General features: G+C 41.0%; 1 protein-coding gene and 1 pseudogene across 6 annotated transcripts in view; one reads left to right on the top strand and one right to left on the bottom strand.

The window, feature by feature from the left end:
• Positions 1 to 27,076, bottom strand: part of SLC30A6 (solute carrier family 30 member 6) — a 63,691-nt gene that overhangs the window by 15,659 nt on the left and 20,956 nt on the right. For 2 of the 6 annotated variants that reach the window (XM_007538695.3, XM_060186839.1), the window contains 8 exons: positions 24,720 to 24,800; positions 24,018 to 24,053; positions 22,139 to 22,233; positions 15,328 to 15,376; positions 14,169 to 14,288; positions 9,553 to 9,655; positions 6,464 to 6,511; positions 5,698 to 5,766 (listed from right to left, as the gene is read on the bottom strand). In XM_007538695.3, the coding sequence (XP_007538757.1) occupies positions 5,698 to 5,766; positions 6,464 to 6,511; positions 9,553 to 9,655; positions 14,169 to 14,288; positions 15,328 to 15,376; positions 22,139 to 22,233; positions 24,018 to 24,053; positions 24,720 to 24,800 (601 nt within the window). Of the gene's footprint in view, positions 1 to 5,697; positions 5,767 to 6,463; positions 6,512 to 9,552; positions 9,656 to 14,168; positions 14,289 to 15,327; positions 15,377 to 18,044; positions 18,195 to 22,138; positions 22,234 to 24,017; positions 24,054 to 24,719; positions 24,801 to 27,076 lie in introns of those variants that run through there. The other 4 variants (XM_060186838.1, XM_060186840.1, XM_060186842.1 and 1 more) reach the window with 3 other exon arrangements.
• On the top strand, positions 10,478 to 10,926 carry LOC103127807 (activated RNA polymerase II transcriptional coactivator p15-like; annotated as a pseudogene).

Genomic DNA, 27,076 nt, shown 5'->3' with positions numbered 1-27,076 from the left:
TTGTACAGATGTGGTTGAACATTGGCAGGGCCCACAAACCATCATATTTCCATGTGAGTATTATTATTTACATATCAATCTTCTGCCTTGGTTTAAAATGACTCCTCCGCCACCATATTACCCCCTCAGGGTATCGCCCTTCCGCCAGCTAAAACCCTAGCAACCACTGCTTCAGAAGCTTTCTACCTTCCCAGAGTGCCTTGTTTTCTCAACCCCCTTTCCTAGCCAACCCCGTTCCCAACTTTCCACTTCTGGTTTTTACCCTAGAAAGCCCCCTACTGTTCTGGTTTCGCTCTCTCTTCACAATATTTCTACACAAAGGTTTTTGTTTTTTTTTTGCCTCCAGGGTCATCGCTGGGCCTTAATGCCTACACTAGGAATCCACTGCTCTTGGAGGCTATGTTTTCCCTTTTGTTATCGTTGTTGTTATTGCTGTCGTTGTTGGATAGGACAGAGAGAAACTGAGAGAGGAGGGAAGACATAGAGGGGGAAAGAAAGATACCTGCAGACCTGTTTGTAGAGAGACACTTATAGAGCGAACCCTCTGCAGGTGTGGAGCTGGGATCCTTAAGTGGCCCTTGCACTTTGCGCCATGTGCACTTAATGTGTTGCACTACCACCTGGCCCCTGAAAGTTTAATTTTTTTAAAGTTTTTTATATATATTTATTTATTTTCCCTTTTGTTGCCCTAGTTGTTTTATTGTTGTAGTTATTATTGTTGTTATTGATGTTGTTGTATTTAGATAGGACAGAGAGAAATTGAGAAATGCGCTAAAGTTTTAATTTTTATAATGATTGGGTACTGATTGTAGAATAAAAATGGAAGTAGGGACCAGGAGACAGCTCACCCAGTAGAGTACATAACCTGATCATGAGTGAGATCCTTAGTTTTAGACCTGGCACCACATTGACAGTACTATGGGCAATAACAAGGGAGTTCTATGGATGGTGGTGTGGTGCTGTGGCTTCTCTCCCCCACTTTCTATCTGCCACATCCTTTCTTTTCTGTATCTCATTTTTTTTTTCTTTCACTGGGGCTTCACCACTCCAGGGTGATTTCTCAGTTGGGAAACTCTGCAAGTGGTGAAGCAGTGCTGCAGGTCTCTCTGTTTCTCTCCCTCTTTATCATCCCCTTCCCTCTCAACTTCTGCTGCTATCTCTATCCAATAAATTAAAAAAAAAAAAAAAAAAAGACAAAAATCTAGATAACGTGATACCAGTCAGAAGCCCAAATATCACCTACAAGCTACCAGTCTAATTTGGAGAGGAAGTTAAGGGAAGCAACAGGGCATCTCTCTGAACCAGAAACCCCAATGCAGGACCAGTACTTACTGGAAATCTAGGGCAGAGAATTTGAGAAAGGCAGCTGGAACTGAGGAGGATTTTGTACATTTCAGCAGTGGGTGAGTGGGTACATTGGGTCTGCAATGAGATATACAGAACTAGAATACTATGAGCCCTATGAGCTCTTAAAAGTAAGCAGACAAAGCTAGCTTCTAGTACAAAGCCCAACATTAAGAAAAAACCACCGGGACCAGAATTCAAACTAAGCAGCAGCACCGCAGAGATAAAGGCTAAGAAGGCTCAGATATAAATGGTGGAAGAGAGCCCAGAGAAAAACTCACTTCAGAGACTTAGCAAGAGAGGGAGCTCCCAAATAATACTGCATCCGCTGATCACAACCTAACCAAAGCAACGATTACCATCTCAACATGCTTCACCTCAGACTGTATCCAGAGACTTCACGTGTGGAATGACAACCCTTCAGCTTCATTACTCGGGTGAGACCTTTCCTTTAATAGTACACTCTAATTTCATCTCAGGTAGTTCACTTTCTAACAAAGTCCCATAACCTAGATATACACCAGTTTCTGTGAGAGAGAGCTTATGTGCACACGTATCCATAAACTACTGCAAAATATATACCTGAAAGCAGGATTACACTAGAGTTTGCAGTGAGTACCTCCCTAACACTTCCTCTCCACTATTCCAAGCTTGGGATCCATGATTGCTCAACAAATTGTTTGGCTTCATATGTTAACTCTCTTTTTAATCACCAGGTTCCAGATGCCACCAGGATGCTGGCTAGGCTTCCCTGGATTGAAGACCCCACCAACGTGTCCTGGAGCTCAGCTTCCCCAGAGACACACCCTACTAGGGAAAGAGAGAGGCAGACTGGGGGTATGGACCGACCAGTAAACGCCCATGTTCAGCGGGGAAGCAATTACAGAAGCCAGACCTTCTACCTTCTGCAACCCTCAACGACCCTGGGTCCATGCTCCCAGAGGGATAGAGAATGGGAAAGCTACCATGGGAGGGGGTGGGTTATGGGGATTGGGTGGTGGGAATTGTGTGGAGTTGTACCCCTCCTACCTTATGCTTTTGTTCACTAATCCTTTCTTAAATAAAAAAAAAAAAAAAAAAAAAAAGAGAGGGAGCTCAAGAACCAAGAATTTAGACACAACAGTTTAAAGCATTCAGTAGAGAACACGCCTCGCTAAGGGTGAGGTTCTCTCTGGGTCTGAGCTCAGTCACTACACAGAAGCATAACAAAGCAGATGCTCTATGGATGGTGGAGAGGCAGTGTGGTGTCTTCTCTCTCTGCTATTCTCTCTTTCTAGGAAGGTGAAGCGAGGGTGGGAAGGGGGAACGGAGGCAAGCGCTGGTGGCGACCAGAGTGTCAGAAGTGAGTGAGGCCCTGGGCTCAGTTTTTGTTTTAGTACTAAATATAACTGAGCAGCTCTCCAAGTCTCTCTCATGAAACAAACACACCTTTTAAAGGTAGCATAGTAAGTTAAGACCTAGTCTTGGAAATATTGAGGTCCCAAGTTCAAATTTCCAGTATCCCATGTGCCAGAGTAATGCTCTGGTTCTCTCTCTCTCTTTTTTAAAGATTTTATTTATTTTAATGAGAAAGATAGAAGGAGAGAGGAAGAACCAGGCAGCACTCTGGCACATGTGCTGCCGGGGATCAAACTCAGGACCTCATGCTTGAGAGTCCAAAGCTTTTTTTTTTTTTAAATATTTTAAAAATATTTATTTATTCATTTTCCCTTTTTGTTGGCCTTGTTTTTATTGTTGTATTTATTACTGTTGTTGTTATTGATGTCGTTATTGTTGGATAGAACAGAGAGAAATGGAGAGTGGAGGGGGAGACAGAAAGGGGGAAAGACAGACACCTGCAGACCTGCTTCACCGCCTGTGAAGCAACACCCCTGCAGGTGGGGAGCCAGGGGTTTGAACCAGGATCCTTACGCTGGTCCTTATGCTTTGCGCCAAGTGTGCTACTGCCTGACTCCCGAGAGGTTAAAACTTTTATCACTGCGCCACCTCCCAGACCACTGCTCTGATTCTTTTTCTCACCTTCCTTCCATCTATTTTGTGTTAAGCAATAGTCTGCAGTGAGTACCCCCCAACACTTCATCTGCACTATTCCAGCCTTTAGGTCCATGATTGTTCAACAATTTGTTTGGCTTTGTATGTTAACTCTCTTTACAGTCACCAGGTTCCAGATGCCGACCAGACTTCTCTGGACAGAGGACCCCACCAGAATGTCCTAGAACTCCACTTCCCAGAGCCCCACCCTACCAGGGAAAGAGAGAGGCAAACTGGGAGTATGGATTGACCAGTCAATGCCCATGTTCAGCAGGGAAGCAATTACAGAAGCCAGACCTTCCACCTTCTGCACCCCATAATGACCCTGGGTCCATACTCCCAGAGGGATAAAGAATAGGAAAGCTATCAGGGGAGGGGATGGGATATAGAGTTCTGGTAGTGGGAACTGTGTGGATTTGTACCCCTCCTATCCTACGGTTTTGTTAATGTCTCCTTTTTAAAATAAATAAATAAATAAATGAGGAAAAAAAAAAGAACCAAAATGTTAGGGCAACCAAAAATATAGAATTTATGACTAAAATTTAAAAAAAGAAATAAAATATGGGGCGAGGGAGACAGCATAATGGTTATGCAAACAGACTCTCATGCCTGAGGCTCCTAAATCCCAGGTTCAATCCCCCGCACCACCATAAGCCAGAGCTGAGCAGCGCTCTGGTGTTTCTCTCTCTGCATCTCTCTCAAAAAAATAAAAACAAGTAAAAATAAAATAAAATAAAAAAGAAATAAAATATGGTAGTGCAGAGGGTTAAGCACACGTAGCATTAAGCTCAAGGACAGGCCTAAGGATCCAGGTTCAAGCCCCTGGCTCCCCACCTGCAGGGGCGTCGCTTCACAGGCGGTGAAGCAGGTCTGCAGGTGTCTATCTTTCTCTCCCCCTTCCTGTCTTCCCCTCCTCTCTCCATTTCTCTCTGTCCTATCCAACAACAACAATAATAACTACAACAATAAAACAAGGGCAACAAAAGGGAAAATAAATTAAAAAAAAAAATCTAAAAAAAAAGAAGAGAGAAAATCTGTTGTTGTCCAGGAGATGGCGCCGTGGGTAAATCATTGGCCTCTCAGGAGTCAGGTGCTGAGTGTGATCCCCAGCAGCAGCACGTGTACCAGAATGATGCCTGCTTCTTTCTCTTTCACTCACTCTCCCTCTTCTCCTCCTCCTATCCCTCTCATTAATAAATAAATTTTAATTGTTTTTTAAATTTTATTTATTATTGGATAGACAGAGACAAAGTGATAGAAGAGGGGGAGGTAGAGAGGGAAACAGACAGCTGCAGCCCTGCTTCACCACTTGTGAAGTTTTCCCTCTTCAGGTAGGGACCAGGGTTTAACCTGGGTCCTTGTGCATTGTAGTGTGTATGCTTAATCAAGTGTGCTATCACTGAGCCCCATAATTTTTTTTTTTTTGCCTCCAGGGTTATTGCTGGGATTGGTGCCTGCACTATGAATCCACTGCTCCTGGAGGCTATTTTTTCCCTTTTTTGTTGCCCTTGTTCTTTATAGTTGTTATTATTATTGTAGTTGTTGCTGTCATTGTTACTGGATAGGACAGAGAGAAATCGAGAGAGGAAGGGAAGACAGAGAGGGGGAAAGAAAGATAAACACCTGCAGACCTGCTTCACCACCTGTGTAGCGGCCCCCCTACAGGTGGGGAGCCAGGGGCTCAAAGCAGAATCCTTATGCTGGTCCTTGCACTTCACACTATGGTGCTTAACCTGCTACACTACTGCCCGGCCCCCTACATTTTAGATTATTTAAATAACTTTTAGGGGCTGGGTGGTGGCATACTTGGTTAAGCACACATATCACCAAGGAAAAGCACCCAGGTTTGAGCTCTAGCTTCCAGCCTGAAGGGGGTCAACTCCAGAAGTGGTGAAGAAGGTCTGCAGGTGTCTGCCTTTCTGTCTCCCTCTCTCTATCTGCCCATCCTCGCTCAATTTCTCTCTGTCCTATCTAATAAAATAAAATAAAAATAAAAAAAAGGAAAAAATGGCCACTAGGAGTGGTCGATTCCTAGTGCTGACACTGAGCTCCAGTGTCTGGAGGGAAAAATAAATATATAAATAAATTTTAAAAAATAATAATTTTTTTATTGACTAATAAGAAAGATAGAAGGAGAGAGGAAAGAACTAGATATCACTCTAGTGGTGGGAATTGTGTGGAGTTGTACCCCTCTTATCCTATGGTTTTGTTAATGTCTCCCTTTTTAAATAAATAAATTAAAAAAAAATTAGAGCTGTTTCACTCAAAATAGTACAAACTATGTTTAAAATCATATCTATAAGTAATATGTAGAAAACATACCAGTGAGCCAAAACCAAGGGTCCAGAAGTGTTCATTTCTTACTTCTAGAACTCCATCCAGGGTAGATACCTAATGGAAAACGTACAAATAGGGTTTTTTGTATTTGACATCTCAGTACAATTCAGTCACATCATGTTCTGAGTATAAAAATGACAGTGGCAAACACTGAATAAGGTCAGTAGCCAAGAGAAGTTCTGAACACTCAAGATACCATTTCTGCTTGTTGAATACTAAAATGAGGCCTTCTTTCCTCAGTTTCATTCTGCCCCAATCCTTCCAGAATCAAGTCTTTATACTCCTCTCCTGCCTTCTTTAGCGGTGTTTTTTTTTTATTTTATCAATATTTAAATTAAATATTTTTCATTTTATCAATATTTAAATCCAGCACTTGTGGTGACTGTGTTATGGGGGTCTTTTCAATCACTTTCTCCCTCTGGATACCCTTTTAACAAATTTCTGTACAGAAAGCTAGCTATCTGGAAGTGGGCCAAAAGGAAATCGCAAGGAGCCGGTTCAAGTCCCTGGTCCTCACCTGCGAAGGGAAAGCTTCACGAGTGGTGAAGCAGGGCTGCAGGTGTTTTTCTCTCTCTTTCCTTCTTCATCTCCCTTGCTCCTCTCAATCCCTCTCTGTCTCTATCCAATAATAAATAAATATAGATATTTATTAATGAAAGGAAAAACTTAAAAAGAGAATTATTTCTACTCATTCTTGGCACTCACTAATTGTAAATTAAAATTAGTACCTTAACTATGCATGCCATCTTACCTCTCTGATGAGCTTGTCCAACTGGCCAATGACATGGGGTGGTGTTGTCTAGGGGAAAAAATAAAATAAAATATAAAACAGTTATTCTGAATCTAAAAAATTGGGCCTCACTGAACTCAATTATACTTCCCTTCATTTTGACATGTGCCCTTAAAAAAATTATTTGTGTGTATTTTTCAGATATTTTCTAGAAAACTGAAGAGGGGAGGTCACTCCCAAACATATTCTATAAAACTAATATCACTTTGATCCCTAAAGTACGCAAGGGCTATAGAAAAAAAAAAACCCTACAGACCTATATCCTTAACAAATACTGATGCAACATCCTAAACAAAATCTTGGTAATCTGCATTTAACAACAATTTTTTTTTAATTTATTATCTTGGGAGTAGGGCGGTGGTGCAGTGGGTTAAGTGTAGAGTGGCTCAAAGCACAAGGATCGGTGTAAGGATCCTGGTTCAAGCCCCCGGCTCCCCACCTGCAGGGGAGTTGCTTCACAGGCACTGAAGCAGGTCTGAGGTGTCTTTCTCTCCCCATCTCTGTCTTCCCCTCCTCTCTTCATTTCTCTCTGTCCTGTCCAACAACGACATCAATAACCACAACAATGTTAAACAAGGGCAACAAAAGGGAAAATAAATAAAAAAATATATTATCTTTATTTTATATTATTGGATAGAGACAACCAGAAATCAAGGGGGGAGGGGGTGATAGAGGGAGAGACAGAGACACACCTGTAACACTGCTTCAGGGCGGTAGCTCAGCAGGTTAAGTGCATGTGGTGCAAAGCACAAGAACCAGCATAAGGATCCTGGTTCGAATCCCTGGCTCCTCACCTGCAGGGGTGTCCCTTCAAGGGTGGTGAAGCAAGTCTGAGGTGTCTCTTTCTCTCCCCCTCTCTGTCTTCCCCATCTCTCTCCATTTCTCTCTGTCCTATCTAACAACGATGACATCAATAACAACAACAATAACTACAATAACAAAAAAACAAGGGCAACAAAAGGGAAAATAAATAAATACAAATTTTTTTTTTTAAATGGACCAAAGACTTAGATATTAGACCAGAAGCTAAAATATATAGAAGAAAACATTGGCAAAGCATTACATGACCTTAAAATCAAAAATGTATTTGGAGATTCAAGCCCATGGACATGTGAGTAAATAAATGAAACTACATTAAACTAAAAAGTCTCTATACATACAAAGCAAACTGTAAAGGATAACCGAGACACTTAGTAATTGGGAGAAGATATTCGCAAATGCAAATCATGTATCTGACAAGCAACTGATACCAAATACCTATAGCTGTATAACAAAAGAAAAAAAATTAAAAAGTAGGCCAGAGAACTGAATAGACAGTTTTGTACTTCATTTATAGAGAAATGAAAATTAAAACTAGGGAGCCAGGTGGTAGCACAGTGGGTTAAGCACAGGTGGCCCAAAGCTCAAGGACTGGTGTAAGGATCCTGGTTCGAGGCCCTGGCTCCCTACCTTCAAGGGAGTCTATACTTCTAAGCCACGACCCAAAACCCCTGTGTGCTGTAGCTTGACTGAGGGATGATAGATTTCAGTCAGGGGGCCAGGTGGGGCACACCTGGTTGAGTGTACATGTTACAATGCACAAGGACCTGGGTTCGAGTCCCCAGTCTCCATCTGCAGGGGGGAAGCTTTGCAAGTGATGAAACAGAGCTGCAGGTGTCTCTCTCCCTCTCTATCACACCCATTCCCTCTAGATTTCTGGCTGTCTCTATTCAATAAATAAATAAATAAAGATAATAAACATTTTAAAATAGAGAGATTTCAATCAGCCTTTGTAGTATGTAAACATCAGGAATTAAACTGTCCTACAGAGGACCTAGTGGGGGTTGTATTGTTATATGGGAAACTGGGAAATGTTATGCATGTACAAACTATTGTATTTACCGTTGAATGTAAAACATTAATTCCCCAATAAAAAAAATTTAAAAAAAAAAGGAATTAAACTGTCCTAAATTCTAGAAAGAAATAAACATTAAAAACAACCAAACAGTGGGGTATGGGAGGTGGCACAATGAATTAAAGCACTGGATCCTCAACCACGAGATCCTTAGTTCAATCCCCGGCAGCACATGTACGAGTGATGTCTGGTTCTTTCTCTCTCCTCCTATCTTTCATAAATAAATAAATAGATTCTTAAAAAAAAAAAAAAAGGGAGTCAGGCGGTAGCACAGCGGGTTAAGCGTAGGTGGTGCAAAGCGCAAGGGCCGGCATAAGGATCCTGGTTCGAGCCCCCGACTCCCCACCTGCAGGGGAATCCCTTCACAGGCGGTGAAGTAGGTCTGCAGGTGTCTTTCTCTCCCCCTCTCTCTCTTCCCCTCCTCTCTTCACTTTCTCTCTGTCCTATCTAACAACAATGACATCAATAACAACAATAATAACTACAACAACAATAAAGAACAACAAGGGCAACAAAAGGGAAAAATAAATAAATAAATAAAAGAAGATAGGGAGTCGGGCTGTAGTGCAGCGGGTTAAGCGCAAAGCACAAGAACCGATGTAAGGATCCCGGTTCAAGCCCAGGCTCCCCACCTGCAGGGGAGTCACTTCACAAGTGGTGAAGCAAGTCTGCAGGTGTCTATCTTTCTCTCCCCCTCTCTGTCTTCCCCTCCTCTCTCCATTTCTCTGTCCTATCTGACAACAACGATAATAACTACAATAATACAACAACAAGGGCAACAAAAGAGAATAAATAAATAAATATTAAAAAAAAAGAAGATAAATAAAAACAACCGACTAGGGGGCCAGGTGGTAGTGCAGCGTGTTAAGCGCAGGTGGTGGAAAGCTCAAGGTCTAGTGTGGGGATACCGGTTCGAGCCCCCGGCAGGGGAATCGCTTCACAAGCAGTGAAGCAGGTCTGCAGGTGTCTGTCTTTCTCTTCCCCTGTCTGTCTTCCCCTCCTCTCTCCATTTCTCTCTGTCCTATCCAACAACGATATCAGTAACAACAATAACTACACCAATAAAAACAAGGGCAACAAAAGGGAAAATAAATAAATATATATTAAAAAAGAAAGTTACTAATATCAACTATGTGCACTGGAAGAACACCCTTACCTGGAGTAGTACTTTCCCACTGTATACGCTCATGGGGTACATCGTGCCAAATGTCATCAGAGCAATGGCTATGGCAGAGGCAGTGTCTACTGCAAAGTAATTACTGAAAGGAAAAACAATCCGAGGTGTCAGATGCCTGCCTCACTGTATATCATACAATTTAACCTCCCAAACTTCAATTAGCAAAAGCAACAGAATTGTTTTATCACAAATGGCCCTTACTGACAAACAGAACATCTCCAAGGAAAAGGAAAACCTTTCAGAACTTTTCCTTGTCCAGACTCAGTGAGCAATAACCAGTACTTATTTTAATTGGCATGGAGACAAGGGGAGAATAAAGGATTTGCCCATGATGTATTTTTAGTCAACCTACTTTCTAGAAATATTTCATACAATTTTCATTTGTTGCTACAAATAGAAAAGATTCAACTAATAACTTCTAACACTACTTCATCCCTCATCAATAATTCAGGTGTTCTATTCACAAGACAAACTAAACTATGAATGAATACAAGCCCATCCTGCATTTTTTAAAAACTTTTTCTTATATACTGGCAATATAAACAAGAGTGAAAACATAACCCTGACTCTGAAATATCAGTAGAAGCCATGCATGTGACAATCATAGTAAAGCACTTTGGGTATTATGTACAGATCATCATGAATGTACAAAGAAGTGAGGCCAAAGTCGGAATGATCTAGAAAGGCTAAACATAAAAAGAGCTGACATTTGGGTTGAACCTTCAAAGATGAGCAAGATGATGGAAAAGGTGTCAGAGACTGTGCAAACAGCATGCAAGGGCATGGAAATTCTGATACAGCAATAAATCTATAAACACGGAAGGGTAGCCTGGTGGTTGATTAATAAGGTTAGTAAGGGTTGCCACCACTTCCTCTCCTGTCATTCGCGAGACTGGGCGCTGCAAGAGTGGAACAATGCCTAAATCAAAGGAACTTGTTTCTTCAAGCTCTTCTGGCAATGACTCTGATAGTGAAGTTGACAAAAAGCTAAAGAGGAAAAAGGTTACTGCAGAGAAGCCTGTAAAGAAGCAGAAGACTGGTGAAACCTCAAGAGCCCCGTCATCCTCTAAGCACAGCAGCAGCAGCAGCAGCAGCAGCAGCAGGGATGACAACATGTTTTAATTGGGAAAATGCGGTACGTAAGTTTTCAAGACTTTAAAGGGAAAGTGCTAATTGATTATTAGAGAATACTGGATGGATCAGGAAGGTGAAATGAAACCAGAAAGAAAAGGTACCTCTTTAAATCCTGAGCAGTGAAGCCAGCTGAAGGAACAGATTTCTGACATTGATGATGCAGTAAGAAAACTGGAAAACCAGAGCCATATAAAGTCTGTGCTGTTCTTGTTGTTTTAATCTGTCTTTTTACATTTGGCTTTTGTTTTCTAAATGTTGTTCTTCCAAGCTATTGTATATCTGGACTGCCGAACAATTTGTTAAGAGGGTTTTATTATGCCAAGAATACTTTTAACATAAAAAAGGGGAATTTTGAAACAAAACAAATATATATATATATATATATATATATATATAGTCCAGGCTTAGAATTTTAAATTATGGGAGTCGGGCGGTAGCGCAGTGGGTTAAATGCAAATGGCGCAAGGACCTGCATAAGGATCCCAGTTCGACCCCCGGCTCCCCACCTGCAGGGGAGTTGCTTCACAGGCGGTGAAGCAGGTCTGCAGGTGTCTATCTTTCTCTCTCCATCTCTTTCTTTCCCTCCTCTCCCCATTTCTCTCTGTCTTATCCAACAACGATGACAACAACAACAGCAATAATAACTACAACAATAAAAAACAAGGGCAACAAAAGGGAAAATAAATATTTAAAAAAAGAATTTTAAATTACAGATTATATTAGATCATATTAGAAGCAAAATAGAAGTTAGCTAGAGATGTATGAGAATGAAAATCAGTGCAGAAAACTATTCAAGTTAGACTCAGGAAAGGATGATAAAGGCCTTAATTTGGGCAGCAGCAAATATACAATAGTCAAGGCATAAAAACAACCTAGACTAAATGGAACCAATGTGTATAATACAATGGGATTTTATTAAATCACAAAAAAAGGAGATAATCCTGCCATTTGTGACATCAGTGGACATTGAGGCCATTATGCTAAATGAAATAAATTAAATAGTGAAAAACAAATAGTGTGTAATCTCATTTACATGGGGGACAAAATAAAAGCAAATTCATAGAAATGGAACAGCTTGGGGGTCGGGCGGTGGCGCAGTGGGTTAAGCGCATGTGGCGCAAAGCGCAAGGACCGGCGTAAGGATCCGGTTCGAGCCCCCGGCTCCCCACCTGCAGGGGAGTCGCTTCACAGGCGGTGAAGGAGGTCTGCAGGTGTCTATCTTTCTCTCCCCTTCTCTGTCTTCCCCTCCTCTCTCCATTTCTCTCTGTCCTATCATCAATAACAACAACATCAATAACAACAGCAATAGGGAGTCGGGCGGTAGCGCAGCAGGTTAAACACACGTGGTACAAAGCGCAAGGACCGGCATAAGGATCCTGGTTGGAGCCCCCAGCTCCCCACCTGTAAGGGAGTCGCTTCACAGGTGGTGGAGCAGGTCTGCAGGCGTCTATCTTTCTCTTCCCCTCTCTGTCTTCCTCTCCTCTCTTCATTTCTCTCTGTCCTATCCAACAACGAAGGATATCAACAACAACAATAATAACCACAAGGCTACATCAACAAGGGCAACAAAAAGGGGGGGGGGAGGGGAAGGCCTCCAGGAGCAGTGGATTCATGGTGCAGGCACCAAGCCCCAGCAATAACCCTGGAGGTAAAAACAAACAAAAACAATATAACAAGGGCAACAAGAGGGAAAAGCAAACTAAACAAAAATAAATAAAAATAAAATAAATAATATAGCGACATACAGTATGTGACAATAAGAAACCAAAACAAGGACTGGAAAAGTAGCCTGCGTGGATATATGCTTGCTCTGCTACACACACACACAACCCAGATTTGAGCTTAGCCTCGGCAACATTTGAGGATCTGGACGAGAAATCCCAGAATGGTGAATAAGATGAAACAGAATACATGACTATGTTGCCAGTTAGAACTGGCTTGGGAAAAAGTGAAAGGGAAGGAAGAGGGAAATAGCCCAAAATATGAAAAATAGCATTATATATGCCAAGGAACAGGAAGCAGGTACTCAAACTGATTACCTGTACACATATAGCAGCACTTAGCACAGTAATCAGAAGGCAAGAGCAAACAGCTGGGAGAGCGGTTGAAAAGTTGCAGAAGTGGAACATGGGACTTTCATGCCTCATGTTCTCAGGTTAATTCCTGGCACCATATGTGCTGGAGTGGTACTTTGGCTTATATCTCCCTTTCTAATTCAAGTCAATCTGTCTCTCTCGTACATAATAAGTAAAACAAGCACACAGATGAACATACACATTGCCATGTGCAAGGACCTGGATTTGAGTTCCCACTCCCTACCTGCAGGGGGTCATTTCACAGGCAGTGAAGGAGGTCTGTAGTTGTCTTTCTCTTTCCTCTATCTCTCCCTCCCCTCTCAATTTCTGTCCTATCAAATAAAATAGAAAAAGAAAAAGTGACTGCTAGAGCAGTGGATTTATAGTGCTGGCACTGAGCCCCAGTGGATAAACTTGGTGGCAAAACAAACAAACAAAAAAAAACCAACCAAAAGCAAGACTGTTGTTGGTGCCACCTCTGGTGCTCCCATGTGGTATCAGGACACGACAAGGCATGTTACCTACCAGGTAAGTCATCTCCTGGCCACTAAAGGTTTTTTTTCTTTAAAAAAAAAAGGTTTTTAAATTGCTTCACATCTATACCTTTTTTTTTTTAATTACTTCTTTGCAACAGCAGCTACACCTTATTTCTCTTTCACTGTTCTCTTCAGAGCTTCATACATCACATAAGCAGGAAGAAATTTAAATAGTTCTCCATCCTGCATTACAGACTGTCATTAAAACACATACTTGGGAATCGGGCTGTAGCGCAGCGGGTTAAGCACAGGTGGTGCAAAGCACAAGGACCAGCATAAGGATCCCAGTTCGAACCCCGGCTCCCCACCTGCAGGGGAGTCGCTTCACAGGCAGTGAAGCAGGTCTGCAGGTGTCTATCTTTCTCTCCTCCTCTCTGTCTTCCCCTCCTCTCTCCATTTCTCTCTGTCCTATCCAACAACGACAACAATAATAATAACTACAACAATAAAACAACAAGGGCAACAAAAGGGAATAAAAAAAAAAACATACTTACTCTAATCCTTTGAATTTTAAAGATTAAGATATTTAAGGACAAGTTATGAGCAGAGTTATAGAAGTCATAAGCAGAAAATGTCATAATATTAACTTGTATTTACCCCACTGTTGCCCTTAAAAGTAGGTGTCCAACCCACGACGACCCGGGGTCCATGCTCCCAGAGGGATAGAGAAAGGGAAAGCTATTGGGGAGTGGATGGGATACGGAGATTGGGTGGCAGGAATTGTGTGGAGTTGTACGCCCCCCCCATCCTATGATTTTGTTAATGTCTCCTTTCTTAAATAAATAAATAAATTTAAAAAAAAGTATGTGTCCAGGATTTCAACACACTTGAGGAAGTAACAAATACTTACTTAATTTCAATGAGCATGTACGTAATACAAAGAGCAAATGCTCCAGCAAGATCAATCAAAATAAATGGGTTCATTCGAGGAAGAAAGATACTGCTAAGTCCTGGAATAAGTCCACACAAGCTATGAGAAAACAGAGTATTCATTAGCAGAACTCATGCAATATTTATGAAAGTCTTCAAAAACATGTTCTGTATTTTAGTATCATATAATACTTGTTTTAAAGGAACAGATCTTGGGGAAAAGGTTCTTTCACTAGTTAAGGTCTCCTGTACTATTAATTAAAAAGAAGAAAGGAAATGAGACTGAGAATACGTCCTAGTGGCCTGAGAGGTGGCCCAGTCAATAAAGCATTGAACTCTCAAGTATGAAGGCCTGAACTTAACCCACAGCATCCCATGTGCCAGAACAGTTGTCTCTCCCCCATCTCCTATTAACAAATAAATTAAATAATTAAGTTAAATTTAAAAAGAATCTGATCTAGGGGTCAGAAGTTCATTTGGTAGAGTACAAACTCTGCTATGTAGGGTTGGGGAGACAGCATAATAGTAATGCAAAAACATTTTCATGCCTGAGGCTCTGAGATCCCAGGTTCAATCCCCAGCACCATCAGCCAGAGTTGAGCAATGTTCTTGTGCCTCTCTCTCTCTCTCTCTCTCTCTCTCTCTCATTACAAATAAAGTCACAGGTTCAATCTCCCACATAATCATCAGCCAGAGCTTAGCAGTGTTCTGGTTAAAACAAAACAAAACAAAAAAACAATTCTGCCATGTGTGAGGACCTGGGTTCAAGTGCCCTGCACCACACAGAAATACCATGCATGGCATCAGATGAGGCTCCATCAATAGTGGCATTGTGCCCTGGTGTTTTTCCTTTACCTCTCACAGTCTCTCTCCTCTGTCTCTAACTGAAATTAAAAGTCTAATTTCAAATACTGATTATGCAAAGAGACCCTTACGCCTGAGACTCCAAAGTTCCAGGTTCAATCCCACATATCATCACAAGCCAGAGCTGAGCAGTGCTCTGGTAATAAATAAATAATAAAATTGAGAGATTCCTGGGCTACTACTTCAGGCATGAATAATATAAGTTCCCATAATAGATGGATTTCTTGCACATTCTTTTTAAATTCTGTGTACCATGGAGTTTTATAACCTCTTACCTTCGACTAAGATCTGCAACATGCTCTTGAAGCCAACTCGTTGTAGCAGCTTTAAGAAGGAAATAGTTAAATTATCTGTACAGAATAAATCATAGTCTGAAATAATTTCTCTTTTCTTTAAATTTCTTTGTTGGAGAATTAATAGTTTAAACAATTAATATTTATTTATTTATTGCCTCCAGGGTTAGGCTGGGGCTGAGTGCCTACACTACAAAACCACTGCTCCTATGGCCTTTTTTTTTTTTTAAGTGGACAGTTAAGTTTTATTTACTTGTTAAATATAAAATAAACATATTTATATTTTTATAAAATATAACTTCTGAAAGATAAAGTATTAATAAAATACTTGAGGGTGTTTTCTTCCCTCTGAAAGTCTCATTAAACAAACAAAAACAATTTCTGGCCACTTTTTCAATTTTTTTGGATAGGAGAGAGAAATTGAGAGGGAAAGGGAAGATAGAGAGGGAGAAAGATAGACACTTGCAGACCTGCTTCACCACTTGTGACGTGACTCCCCCTCCAGCAGCAGGTAGGGAGCCTGGAAATTCGAACAGGGATTCATATGCTTCCTACTATGTGCATTTAAGCCAGTGTGCCACTGCCCAGTCCCCTCTTTTAGTCTGATTTATTTTTTGACTCCGGGGCTAATGCTGGGGCTTGGTGCCTGCACTAGAAATTCACTGCTCCTGGTGGGCATTTTTTTCATTTTACTGGATAGGACAGAGATAAATTGAGAGAGATGGGGAGACAGAGAGGGAGAAGGAGAGAGGAAGATACCTGTAGACCTGCTTAACTGCTTGTGAAGCATCCCCCCTGCAGGTGGGGTGCTGGGGGACTCGGACCCAGATCTTTGTGTGTGTCCTTGTGCTTAGTACTATGTGAGCTTAACAGGGTGCATCACCACTTGGCCCCCAATTTATTTATTTATTTATTTATATTCCCTTTTGTTGCCCTTGTTTTATTGTTGGAGTTATTATTGTTGCTATTAATTAGGACAGAGAGAAATGGGGAGTGGAGGGGAAGACAGAGAAGGGGAGAGGAAGATAAGACACACCTGCAGACCTGCTTCACCGCCTGTGAAGCGACTCTCCTGCAGGGGTTGGAATGGGGATCCTTATGCTGGTTCTTGCGCTTTGAGCCACCCGCACTTAACCCGCTGCGCTACTGCTCGACTCCCCCCTAATATCTTGAACTTTACAAAAGAAAAGTTTGAACAGTTGGTGCAGTGTATAAAGTGTTATCCTAGGGGAGTCGGGCTGTAGCGCAGCGGGTTAAGCGCAGGTGGCGCAAAGCACAAGGACAGGCATAAGGATCCCGGTTCGAACCCCGGCTCCCCACCTGCAGGGGAGTCGCTTCACAGGCAGTGAAGCAGGTCTGCAGGTGTCTATCTTTCTCTCCTCCTCTCTGTCTTCCCCTCCTCTCTCCATTTCTCTCTGTCCTATCCAACAACAACAACATCAATCATAACTACAACAATAAAACAAGGACAACAAAAGGGAATAAATAAAATAAATATTTAAAAAAAAAAGTGTTACCCTCTTAAACTCTGGCATCACATATGCCTGAGTGATGCTCTGGGTCTTTCTCTTTCCTATTCCTCTTCTAGCTCTCTTTCTCTCTCATTGATAAATAAAATATTGGATAAAGACTCGGACTCTCAAGAATGATACAATGAGTTTGATCCCTGTCATCACATGTACCACAGTGATGCTCTAGTTCCCTCCCTCTCCTAAATATAGCTTTAAGAAAAATTTAGAGGGCAGGGGACCGGGTGGTGGCATACCTGGCTGAGTGCATGTTACAGTGAGCAAGGACCCAGGTTCGAGTCCTCGGTCCCCACCTGCGGGGGAAAGCTTCACCAGTGTTGAAGCACTGCTGCAGGTGTCTCTCTGTCTCTTCCTCTCTATCAGCTCCTTCCCTCTCTATTTCTGGCTGTCTCTATCCAATAAATAAATAAAGATAATAAAAAAATATTTTAAAGTTTGAGAGGGTTGGGCGGTAGTGCAGCGGGTTAAGGCACATGATACAAAGTGCAAGGACTGGTACAAGGATCCCGGTTTGAGGCCCCAGCTCCCCACCTGCAGAGGAGTCGCTTCACAGGTGGTGAAGCAGGTCTGCCAGAGTCTACCTTTCTCTCCCCCTCTGTCTTCCCCTCCTCTCTCCATTTCTCTCTGTCCTATCCAATAACAGCAACAGCAATAATAACAACAATAATAACCACAACAATGATAAAACAACGGCAACAAAAGGGGAAAGAATAGAAAAAAAAAAGTCTGAGCTGTCAAAATAGCTCAACTGGCCAGTGCACCTGTTTTGTCACATCTGTGACCCAACTGAAGCCCAGCCCCCACCACACTGGAGGAACCTTCAATGCAGTAGTGCCTCACCTCTCCCTCTCTCTCTTTGGCTAAATGAAAAAAACAAAAACAAACAAAAAAAGGCCTGGAGCAGAGAAACCCTGGCAACAAAATACAAGTAAATAAAGAGTTTGGCAGTAACTATATAACATTATCCAAGTAAATAAAGAGTTTGGCAGTAACTATTTAACATTATACAAGAACATGCTGCTTTTCAAATCTAGAACTCTATTTTTATGTCGTAAAGTATTAAATCAAAAGCTATTTCAACTACACTATATAGTTCCCCTGAAAATAGTGAAATTACATATGTTAGTTTCTCTAAAAATATTATACTTAAGAGGCCAGGAGATAGCTCACCTGCTAGACTGCACACTTCGGCATATGTAAGGATCTGGGTTCAAGCCCCTGGCAACCACATGGAAGCATCAAGCAGAGGAATCTTCACAAACAGTGGAGTAGTGCCATCAAGTCTAGCCTTCTTTGTTTCCTTCCCCTCTCTGTCTCCCGCTCTCTATCTAAAGAAAAAGGGAAAGGTAGAGTGTGCAGGGAATGATGCCGTCATGCAGATACAGACACAAAGCCTAGAAGAGATAGCATTGTTCAAAGAGTATCTTATAAGAAATAATACTCAGGACCATTTGGTGGCCCACCTGGTCAAGCCCACATATTACAGTGCACAAGAACCTGAGTTCCCCAGGACCTGCATGGGAAAACCTTCATGAGTGGTAAAGTAGGGTTGCAGGTGTCTCTCTCCCTCTCTCCTTCTCTATCTCCCTCTCAATTTCTCTCTGTCTCTATCCAGTGATAAATAAAAAATAAATAAGAAGCAATACTCAAGACACGTTGACTAAAAAAAGTGAGACGTGGAATATTTTTCCTTTTTCAACATTTTTAAATTTTTATTTATTGGAAAGAGACATTCAGAAATCAAGAGGAAAGGGGAGACAGAGAGGGAGAGAGACAAAGAGTGACACCTACTGCTCTGCAAAGCTTTCTCCCTGCAGGTAGGGACCAGGGGCTTGGACCTGGGTCCTTGAACACTGTGACATGTGCGCTTAACCAGGTGTTCCCAGCACCTTTTCTTTTATCTTTTCTAACTGCTTCTCTCTCCTTCCTCCACCCCATATATTAATAAATAAGGACCAGCATGGTCCAGAAGATAGCCCAGTGGATAAAGCACTGGACTCTCAAGCATGAGGTCCTGAGTTTAATCCCCAGCAGCACATGTACCGGAGTGATGCCTGGTTCTTTCTCTCTCCTCCTATCTTTCTCATTCGTAAATAAATAAAATCTTAAAAAAAAAATCAGCTAAACAGCTCACTTGGATAATGTGCCTGCTTTGCCATAGAAGTAATTCAAGTTCAAGCCTGACCCCCCAAAATGTGGTCTGTGGGGGCGAATGGTGGTCCACTTAGTTGAGGGGACACATGCGCAGGGAGCCAGGTTCAAGCTCCCACTTCCCACCTTCACAGGAGGGATGCTACATGAGTGGTGAAGCAAATCTCTAGGTGTCTATCTTTCTCTCTCCCTCCCTGATTCCCCATCCCCTCTCAGTTTCTCTTTGTCCTAATAAAAAGAAAGGGAAAAAATGGCTGCCATGAGCAGTGGATTCGTAGTGCCGGCACCAAGCCCCACTGATAATCCCGGTGGCAGGACAAAGCGTGGTCTGTGCACACCCTCCATTTTTGTTTTCACTTCGCTTCTCCACCAGGAAGTGATGCAAACTTTGAGGGTTAGCAGGTTTCAAAACATGCCATTTACTTTATAAAATGTCAGTAATTTAGACTATTGAAGAGAAATACCAGTCTATATTTGGAAATAGGTGAATAATACTTGTCTCAAAGGAAATAAATGTTGGGACTGGTGAAATAACTAGCCGGAGCGGGTGCCTGCTTTGCTGTTTGCAGGACCCAGATTCTAGACCCTAATACATCACATGCGGGTACTGTGACTGTAGGGGAAAGTGGTGCTGTGGTGTCTTTCTTCTTTTCTTTTCTTTTAATTATCTTTATTTATTTAATGGATAGAGATAGCCAAAAATTGTGAGGGAAGTGGGCGACAGAGATGAAGAAAAGCAGAGAGACACCTGCAACACTGCTTCAACACTTGCAGAGCTTTCCCCTGCAGGTGGGGACCAGGGGCTAAAACCTGGGTCCTGTGCATTGCAACATGTGCGCTCAACCAGGTGTGCCACCACCACCCAGCCGCTCCCCGACTTGCTTTCCACATTTTGAAAAAGTCAGCACAAGGCAGTGAAACCCCAGTGATGAAAAGTCTTGCTACTTTCAAATAATGTTTATCTACCACTGTTAGAAGGAACTTTTTGAATTAACACAACACTAGTTTGCAATCAAATCAAGTACTTTAAGTATCCTGACCTTTCTAAAATGCTTGCACTAGACTTTTAGATAAGCTATACCTCTAAAATCTTACAGCAACGTTAAACTAATAAAATACTTTTTTTTTTTTTTTTTTTTGCTAGAGCACAGCTCTGCTCTTGGGCAGTGCAGGGGCTTGAACCTGGGAGCCTCAGACATGAGAATCTATTTGCATAACTTTTATGCTATCTCCTCTACCCTAAAATACTTTTGAAAAAATGAAATATTTCATGTTGCCTGAAGGTAGTTTTTCATCAATTATAATTCAATATATAAGTCAGTCCTGTAAGTTGTTTTAACAGTTGAACTAATTAGATTTTTTGTTTGTTTGTTTTGTAGTTCACTCTTTAAGGTTAGATACTGATGGGGGGTAGATAACATAATGGTTATGCAAAGAGACTCTCATGCCTGAGGCTCCAAAATTCCAGTTTAAATCCCCTGCCCCCCACCATAAGCCAGAGTTGAGCAGTGCTCTGGTAAAAAAAATAAAATAAAATAAAATAATGAGGTTAGATACATCATGGAACAGAGTTGTGTTGTAGGACACAGGACTTGCAGTCCTCAGACTCCCAGGTCAATCCCAGGATCAAATATAACAGATTTGAGTGTTGTTCTGGACTGTCATAAAAGTAAATCAACAGTTTAAAAAAAAGAGGAGGAGGAAGAGGATGTTAGAGAAACTTTGGGGTAGTTGTCTTCTCTACAGAATATACTGTCTCAATAAGTTAATGAAAACAAATAGAAGCCTCATTTTTTACATTATCTTTATTTATTGGATAGAGATAGCCAGAAATCGAGAACATAGGGAAAGATAGAGAGAGGGAGACAGAGAGACACCTGCAGCTCTGCTTTACCACTTGTGAAGCTTCCCCCCTTCAAGTGGGGATCAGAGGTTTGAACCTGCATCCTTGTGCATGGAGATGTGCTTAACCAGGTGGCCCACTTCCTGGCCCTCAGAAGTTTTTTTTTATTTTTTTATTTTTATAAAGAGTCAATGAAAGACACAGGAAAGAGGTAGGGAAGAGAGAGGACCATAGCATAACTCTGGCACATTTGCAACTGGGGATGGATAAGAATCAAATCTAAATAAGGTTGATCATACATTCAATCAATAAAGGCTGTCCAAGGACTGCCCCAGGTGCAAGAATAAATAAAAAAAGAAAGAATGATAGATAGGGAGAAAGAAAGAAAGAAAGAAAGAAAGAAAGAAAGAAAGAAAGAAAGAAAGAAGTAAAAGAAAAGAAAACTTGCCCCAAGGGCCAGGCAGTAGCACACCTGGTTAAGTGCACATGTTACCATGTGTAAGGGCCAGGGTTTGATCCCCTGCTCCCCACTTGCAGGGGAGGCCATTTCACAAGTGGCAAAGCAGGTTTGCAGGTATCTTTTTCAATCTCCCCTACCCCTCTCAATTTCTCAATGTCCTATCAAATAAAATTTATTTAAAAAAAAAAAAAAAGAAAAGAAACAGGGAGTCGGGCAGTAGCACAGTGGGTTAAGTGCACATGGCGCAAAGCACAAGGACCCACATCAGGACCTCGGTTCGAGCCCCCAGCTCCCCATCTGCAGGGGCGGCGCTTCCCAAGCGGTGAAGTAGGTTTGCAGGGGTCTATCTTTCGCTCCCCCTCTCTGTCTTCCCCTCCTCTCTCCATTTCTCTCTGTCCTATCCAACAAAGACGACACAATAATAACTACAACAACAATAAAACAACAAGGGCAACAAAAGGGAACAAATAAATAAATAATTAAAAAAAAAAGAACCAGGAAGCTGGGCCACAGTAGCCCAGCGGGTTAAGCACACGTGGAGCAAAGCACAAGTAAGTACGGGGTAACCAGGGGTAACCAGCATAAGGATCCCAATTCGAGCCCCCCCTCCCATCGGCAGGGGAGTCCCTTCACAAGCAGTGAGGCAGGTCTGCAGGTGTATATCTTTCTCTCCTCCTCTCTCTCTCCCCCATCTCTCTCCATCCTATCCAACAAGGACATCAATAACTACAACAATAAAACAAGAGCAACAAAAGGGAATAAATATTTTTTTTAAATGGCCACCAAAAAAAAAGTCAATGAGAAACTTACCTTCAGATACATATGTAAAAGGTTTATTCTGAATAGAAAGCATCGTGAACAGGTTGAAAGAAAGAGCCACAAAAGTACCAACTAATAGTCTTCCCCTAAAAAGAACAACAGCAATATACTGTTATATTTCTTGTGTGTGTGTATATATATATATATATATATATATATTCCCCCCAGCATTTTATAGGCCCAAAGCTGGCAAGGAAGAGTGGTCTGCTTCAAGGATTTGCTATTTGCAGAGCCTGCTTTCTAGCTTCCAAACTCATGTCCTGTTTCCTATTCTCCATCTTACACAGAACAAAAAAGACTCTTGGCATTAATAATATCTTCTGGTGGTCCAGGAGGTGGCACAGTAGATAAAGCATCAGACTCTCAAGCATGAGGTCCTGAGTTCAATCCCCAGCAGCACATGTACCAGAGTGATGTCTGGCTCTTTCTCTCCTATGTTTCTCATTAGTAAATAAATAAAATCTTAAAAACAAAACAAAAAAAAAAACAGGGAGTTGGGCGGTAGCGCAGTGGGCTAAGCGCAGGTGGTGCAAAGCACAAGGACCGGCATAAGGATCCCTGTTCGAACCCTGGCTCCCCACCTGCAGGGGAGTCCCTTCACAGGCGGTGAAGCAGGTCTGCAGGTGTCTGTCCTTCTCTCCTCCTCTCTGTCTTCCCCTCCCTCTCTCCATTTCTCTCTGTCCTATCCAACAACTACAACAACAATAATAACTACAACAATAAAACAAGGGCAAAAAAAGGGAATAAATAAATAAAATAAATATTAAAAAAAATTAAAAAAAACAATTATCTTCTGATCTGGGTAACTATGGTATAAACTTACATAAATCCTAATTTTGTTTATATAAAGTACACGGCTCTGATAGTACAGAATTAAATGGATCAGAATAGATAAAATTTAGAAAGTAGGCAAATACATGGTATATATAATTTCTTCTTTCCTACAAGTGTTCCTACAAGATGAAGGAGCAAGTTTAAATAGTCTAAGAATAGAGAGGACTGTATCAGTTTAGAGTGTTATATGGAAATATAACACTGAAAATAATAAAGACAGGCCAAGATAGAAAATATCTAGGGGCCAGGGAACAGTTAAGGGTGAAGACAAGGGGTTGTGGAGTTTGATGTTGCTTTTGAGACATCTATGAAGTATATATTGTCCCATTCTGAAATGACAGTAGCCAAAGTAAGTATTATTTAAAACTCTTAACAGTCATGCAGTCTAGGAGATAGTTCACTGAATAAGTTGAACTTTTAGAAGCCCCAGGTTTAACCCCTAACATTGCATGTGGCAAAATGATACTCTGGCTCGCTGTCTCTCTCTCTCTCTTTTGCCTCCAGGGTTATTGCTGGTTATGCCTACACTATGAATCCACTGCTCCAGGTGGCCACTTTTTTTTTTTTAAGTTGGATAGACCAGAGAAAAATTTAGAGGGGAGAGGAAGATAGGGATACCTGCTTCCCCCAAGTGGGGAGCCTGACACTCAAACTAGGATTCTCACGTGGATCCTTGCGCTTTGTACTATGTGTGTTAAACCTGGGCACCGCCACCCGACCCCCCTCTGGTTCTCTGCTTCTATCACAAATACCCAAATATTGGGGCCAGGTGGAGGTGCACCTGGCTAAGTGCAAAGATTTCAATGTGCCGGGACGTGGGTTCAAGACCCTGGTGCCTACCTTCAGGGGAAAAGCTTCGTGAGTGGTGAAGCAGGTCTGCATATATATCTCTCCCCTTTAAATTTCTCTTGGTCTGTATCCAATAATATATAAATAAATAATATTTTTATAATATTAAATAAGTAAAAATATATTTTTAAAAGTCTAGCAGTCGTTACTTTATGAATTAAATGTTATAACAAAAGCAAAACCTCACGTGTGTATCTCAGGTTGCTCCAAAAAGCGTTCCACGCTAAAAAAAATACATAAATTCTGTAAATTATAAAATTAAGTTTTTTTAAATAATTTATTTCTTTATTGGGTAATTAATGCTTTACATTCAACAGTAAATACAATAGTTTGAACATGCATAACATTCCCCAGATTCCCATTTAACAATATAACCCCCACTATTTCATTCATCATTTTTCATGGACCTGTATTCTCCCCACCCACCCCAGAGTCTTTTACTTTGGTGTAATACTCCAATTCCATTTCAGGTTAAAAGTTTTTAAATTAAATACATAACTTACATATTTATAAATCCAATAAATTCAAAAGATCTCTAAATATAATCAGTATCAATTATTAACAGCAAGGAGGCAAATATTCATAAACTATTCTTAATATTTAATGTCAGCCTTTTCTACAAAAACTTTCACTGAATTTGTTGTAAACAATAAAACATGCCTGGCTGAATCCCTTTCTTTCAGTAGCACCTAACTATATAAGTAGATCCAGTAGCATCAAAAAAGGTAATTAAAGAAAGGGGGTTGGGGAAAAGAAAGCAAAACTCTAAGCCCTGTTTTCTTACTTTGTATACCTGTCAAATCAGGCATGTTTTTGGCAGATTTTTTCATAATTCCAAAGGTAACACAGTTAGAATTTACAGTGACAGTAACATCATATACAAACATACCTTTCTTTTAATATAAAGAGAGCACCCAGTTGTGCCAAGACTGTGGAGGCAAATACAGCTAGAACTTCTAATCTTTCAAATCTGAAATCAAAAAATTAATTAATTATTCAGCAGAGTACTTTTGAATGACAAACTAGTTAGTATCTCTAAAACACATTCACATTTATAATTTTACTCACCCAATACACATATATGCCTCCTATAAACCAACCACTGTGGGAAGACATCAGAGTGTCCAGGATGACAACAAGCATCAGATTAAAAAACCACAACGGGAGGGTGGGTCGTGCGGTAGCACAGTGGGTCAAGTGCATGTGGCTCAAAGTCAAGGACCGCTTAAGAATCCAGGTCTGAGCCTCCAGCTCCCCACCTGCAGGGGAGTCACTTCACAGGTAGTGAAGCAGGTCTGCAGGTGTTTATCTTTCTTTCACCCTCTCTGTCTTCCCCATCTCTCTTCATTTCTCTCTGTCCTATCAAACAACTATGACATCAGTAACAACAACAATAATAACTACAATAACAATAAAAAAGGGAACAAAAGGGAAAATAATATTAAAAAAAGGGTGGAAAAAAAAGATTTCCATACACCTTATAAAAACAACAATGAAGTATCTAAACATATAAAGCACGTTGGCAGGAACCATACATATACCAGTGCTGAGCAATGTTCTGGTTCTTTTCTTCTAACTTGACCCTCATTCTTTCTCAGTAAAAGTAATTTTCTTATTTTTCTAGTCATAATCATTATCTTAACAGCTAACACTACTGACCTAACCCCATGCTAAATGTTGGTCAAAGTGCCACGCTATCTTCTCTAATGTAAGCCCCTATGGAAATTACTTTATATACTTAAGAAAGAAAAAAAAAGATAAGTAGGCCAGGAGACTGCACAGGAATTTCAGCATTAGACTTGTAGGTATGAGCTCCCCAGGTTGATCCTCAGCCTCACAAGTGTCACAAAAAAAAAAGCTTTGGTTCCATCTATTATTATTATTTATTTATTTATTTATTTATTTATTTTGCTTCTTGGGTTATCACAGAGGCTTTGTGGCAGCACTAGCACTAGGAATCCACCACTCCCAGAGGACATTTTTTCCTTTTTTTTTTTTTTTTTTCCTATTTTATTTGATAGGACAGAGAGAAATTGAGAGAGGAGGAGGAAATAGAGGAGAAAAAGACAAGACATCTGCAGACCTGCTTTAATACTCATGAAGGAAAAAAAAATACTCAAGAAGGGTCCTCACTGCAGGAAGGGAGCGGGGACTTGAACCCGGGTCCTTGCTCGGATACTTGAACATAGTACTATGTGCACTTAACCAGGAGTGTCACTGCCTAGCCACCAATAAATAAATTCTTAAGTAAAAATATAAGGAAATTGAAAGGCAAAGAGGAATAACTATTACAGTGAGAAAATCAGGCTTCTAAATTCAGGCACTATGGCTTGAGAATTCATGATTTTAGCCATATATACTATCTCTCTTCTACATACAATTGTGGTTTATTATGAGTCTGTCTTACAATTCCTAGATCATCAGCTGGGGCCAGGGAAACAGTTCAAACAGTTAAGAGGATGAACTTGCTTGCCTTTATTCCCAGAGGTCAAAGATTCAATCCTTGGTACCACCTTATACCAGTGCTGAGCAATGTTCTGGTTCTCTCCTTCTACCTCCTCCCTCATCCTCTCTCAGTTAGTAAAAATAAGTTTCCTTTAAAAGTTAAAAAAAAAAAAAAAATCAAACTATCCATACAGGGGAAAGAAAACAGTAGTATGCAAAAGACTTTCGGGTGTGAGGCTTCAAGGTCCCAGATTAATCCAAAAATTAGAGCTGAGCAGTGTTCTGGTGAAAAAGCTTCCCCAGAGCCCCACCCTACTAGGGAAAGAGAGAGACAGGCTGGAAGTATGGATCAACCTTTCAATATCCATGTTCAGAAGGGAAACAATTACAGAAGCCAGATCTTCCACCTACTGCACCCTATAATGACTTTGGGTCCATACTCCCAGAGGGATAAGCAATCAAGGAAGGGGATGGGATACAGAGAGCTGGTGGTAGAAGTTGTGGGGAGTTGTACCCCTCTTATCCTATGGTTTTGTTAATGTCTCCTTTTTTTTTTAATAAATAAAAAAAAAATTAAAACAAACTATCATCTGGAAGTCAGAGGCTATTAGTTTTTCCCACAACACATAAATTAATCACATTCAATACTTGTGGGAAGTAAAAATGCATGAAATTGGGTGACAGGTAGTGATATGCAATGTTATTCCTGTTACAAATCTGCAAATCAACATTCCCTCAATATAGTGATTAAAAACACAAAGCGGGAGTCGGGCTGTAGTGCAGTGGGCTAAGCGCAGGTGG

Source organism: Erinaceus europaeus, chromosome 3, assembly GCF_950295315.1.
Source record: "Erinaceus europaeus chromosome 3, mEriEur2.1, whole genome shotgun sequence".
NCBI classification, from domain to species: domain Eukaryota; kingdom Metazoa; phylum Chordata; class Mammalia; order Eulipotyphla; family Erinaceidae; genus Erinaceus; species Erinaceus europaeus.
This window is presented reverse-complemented; position numbering and strand designations above follow the sequence as displayed.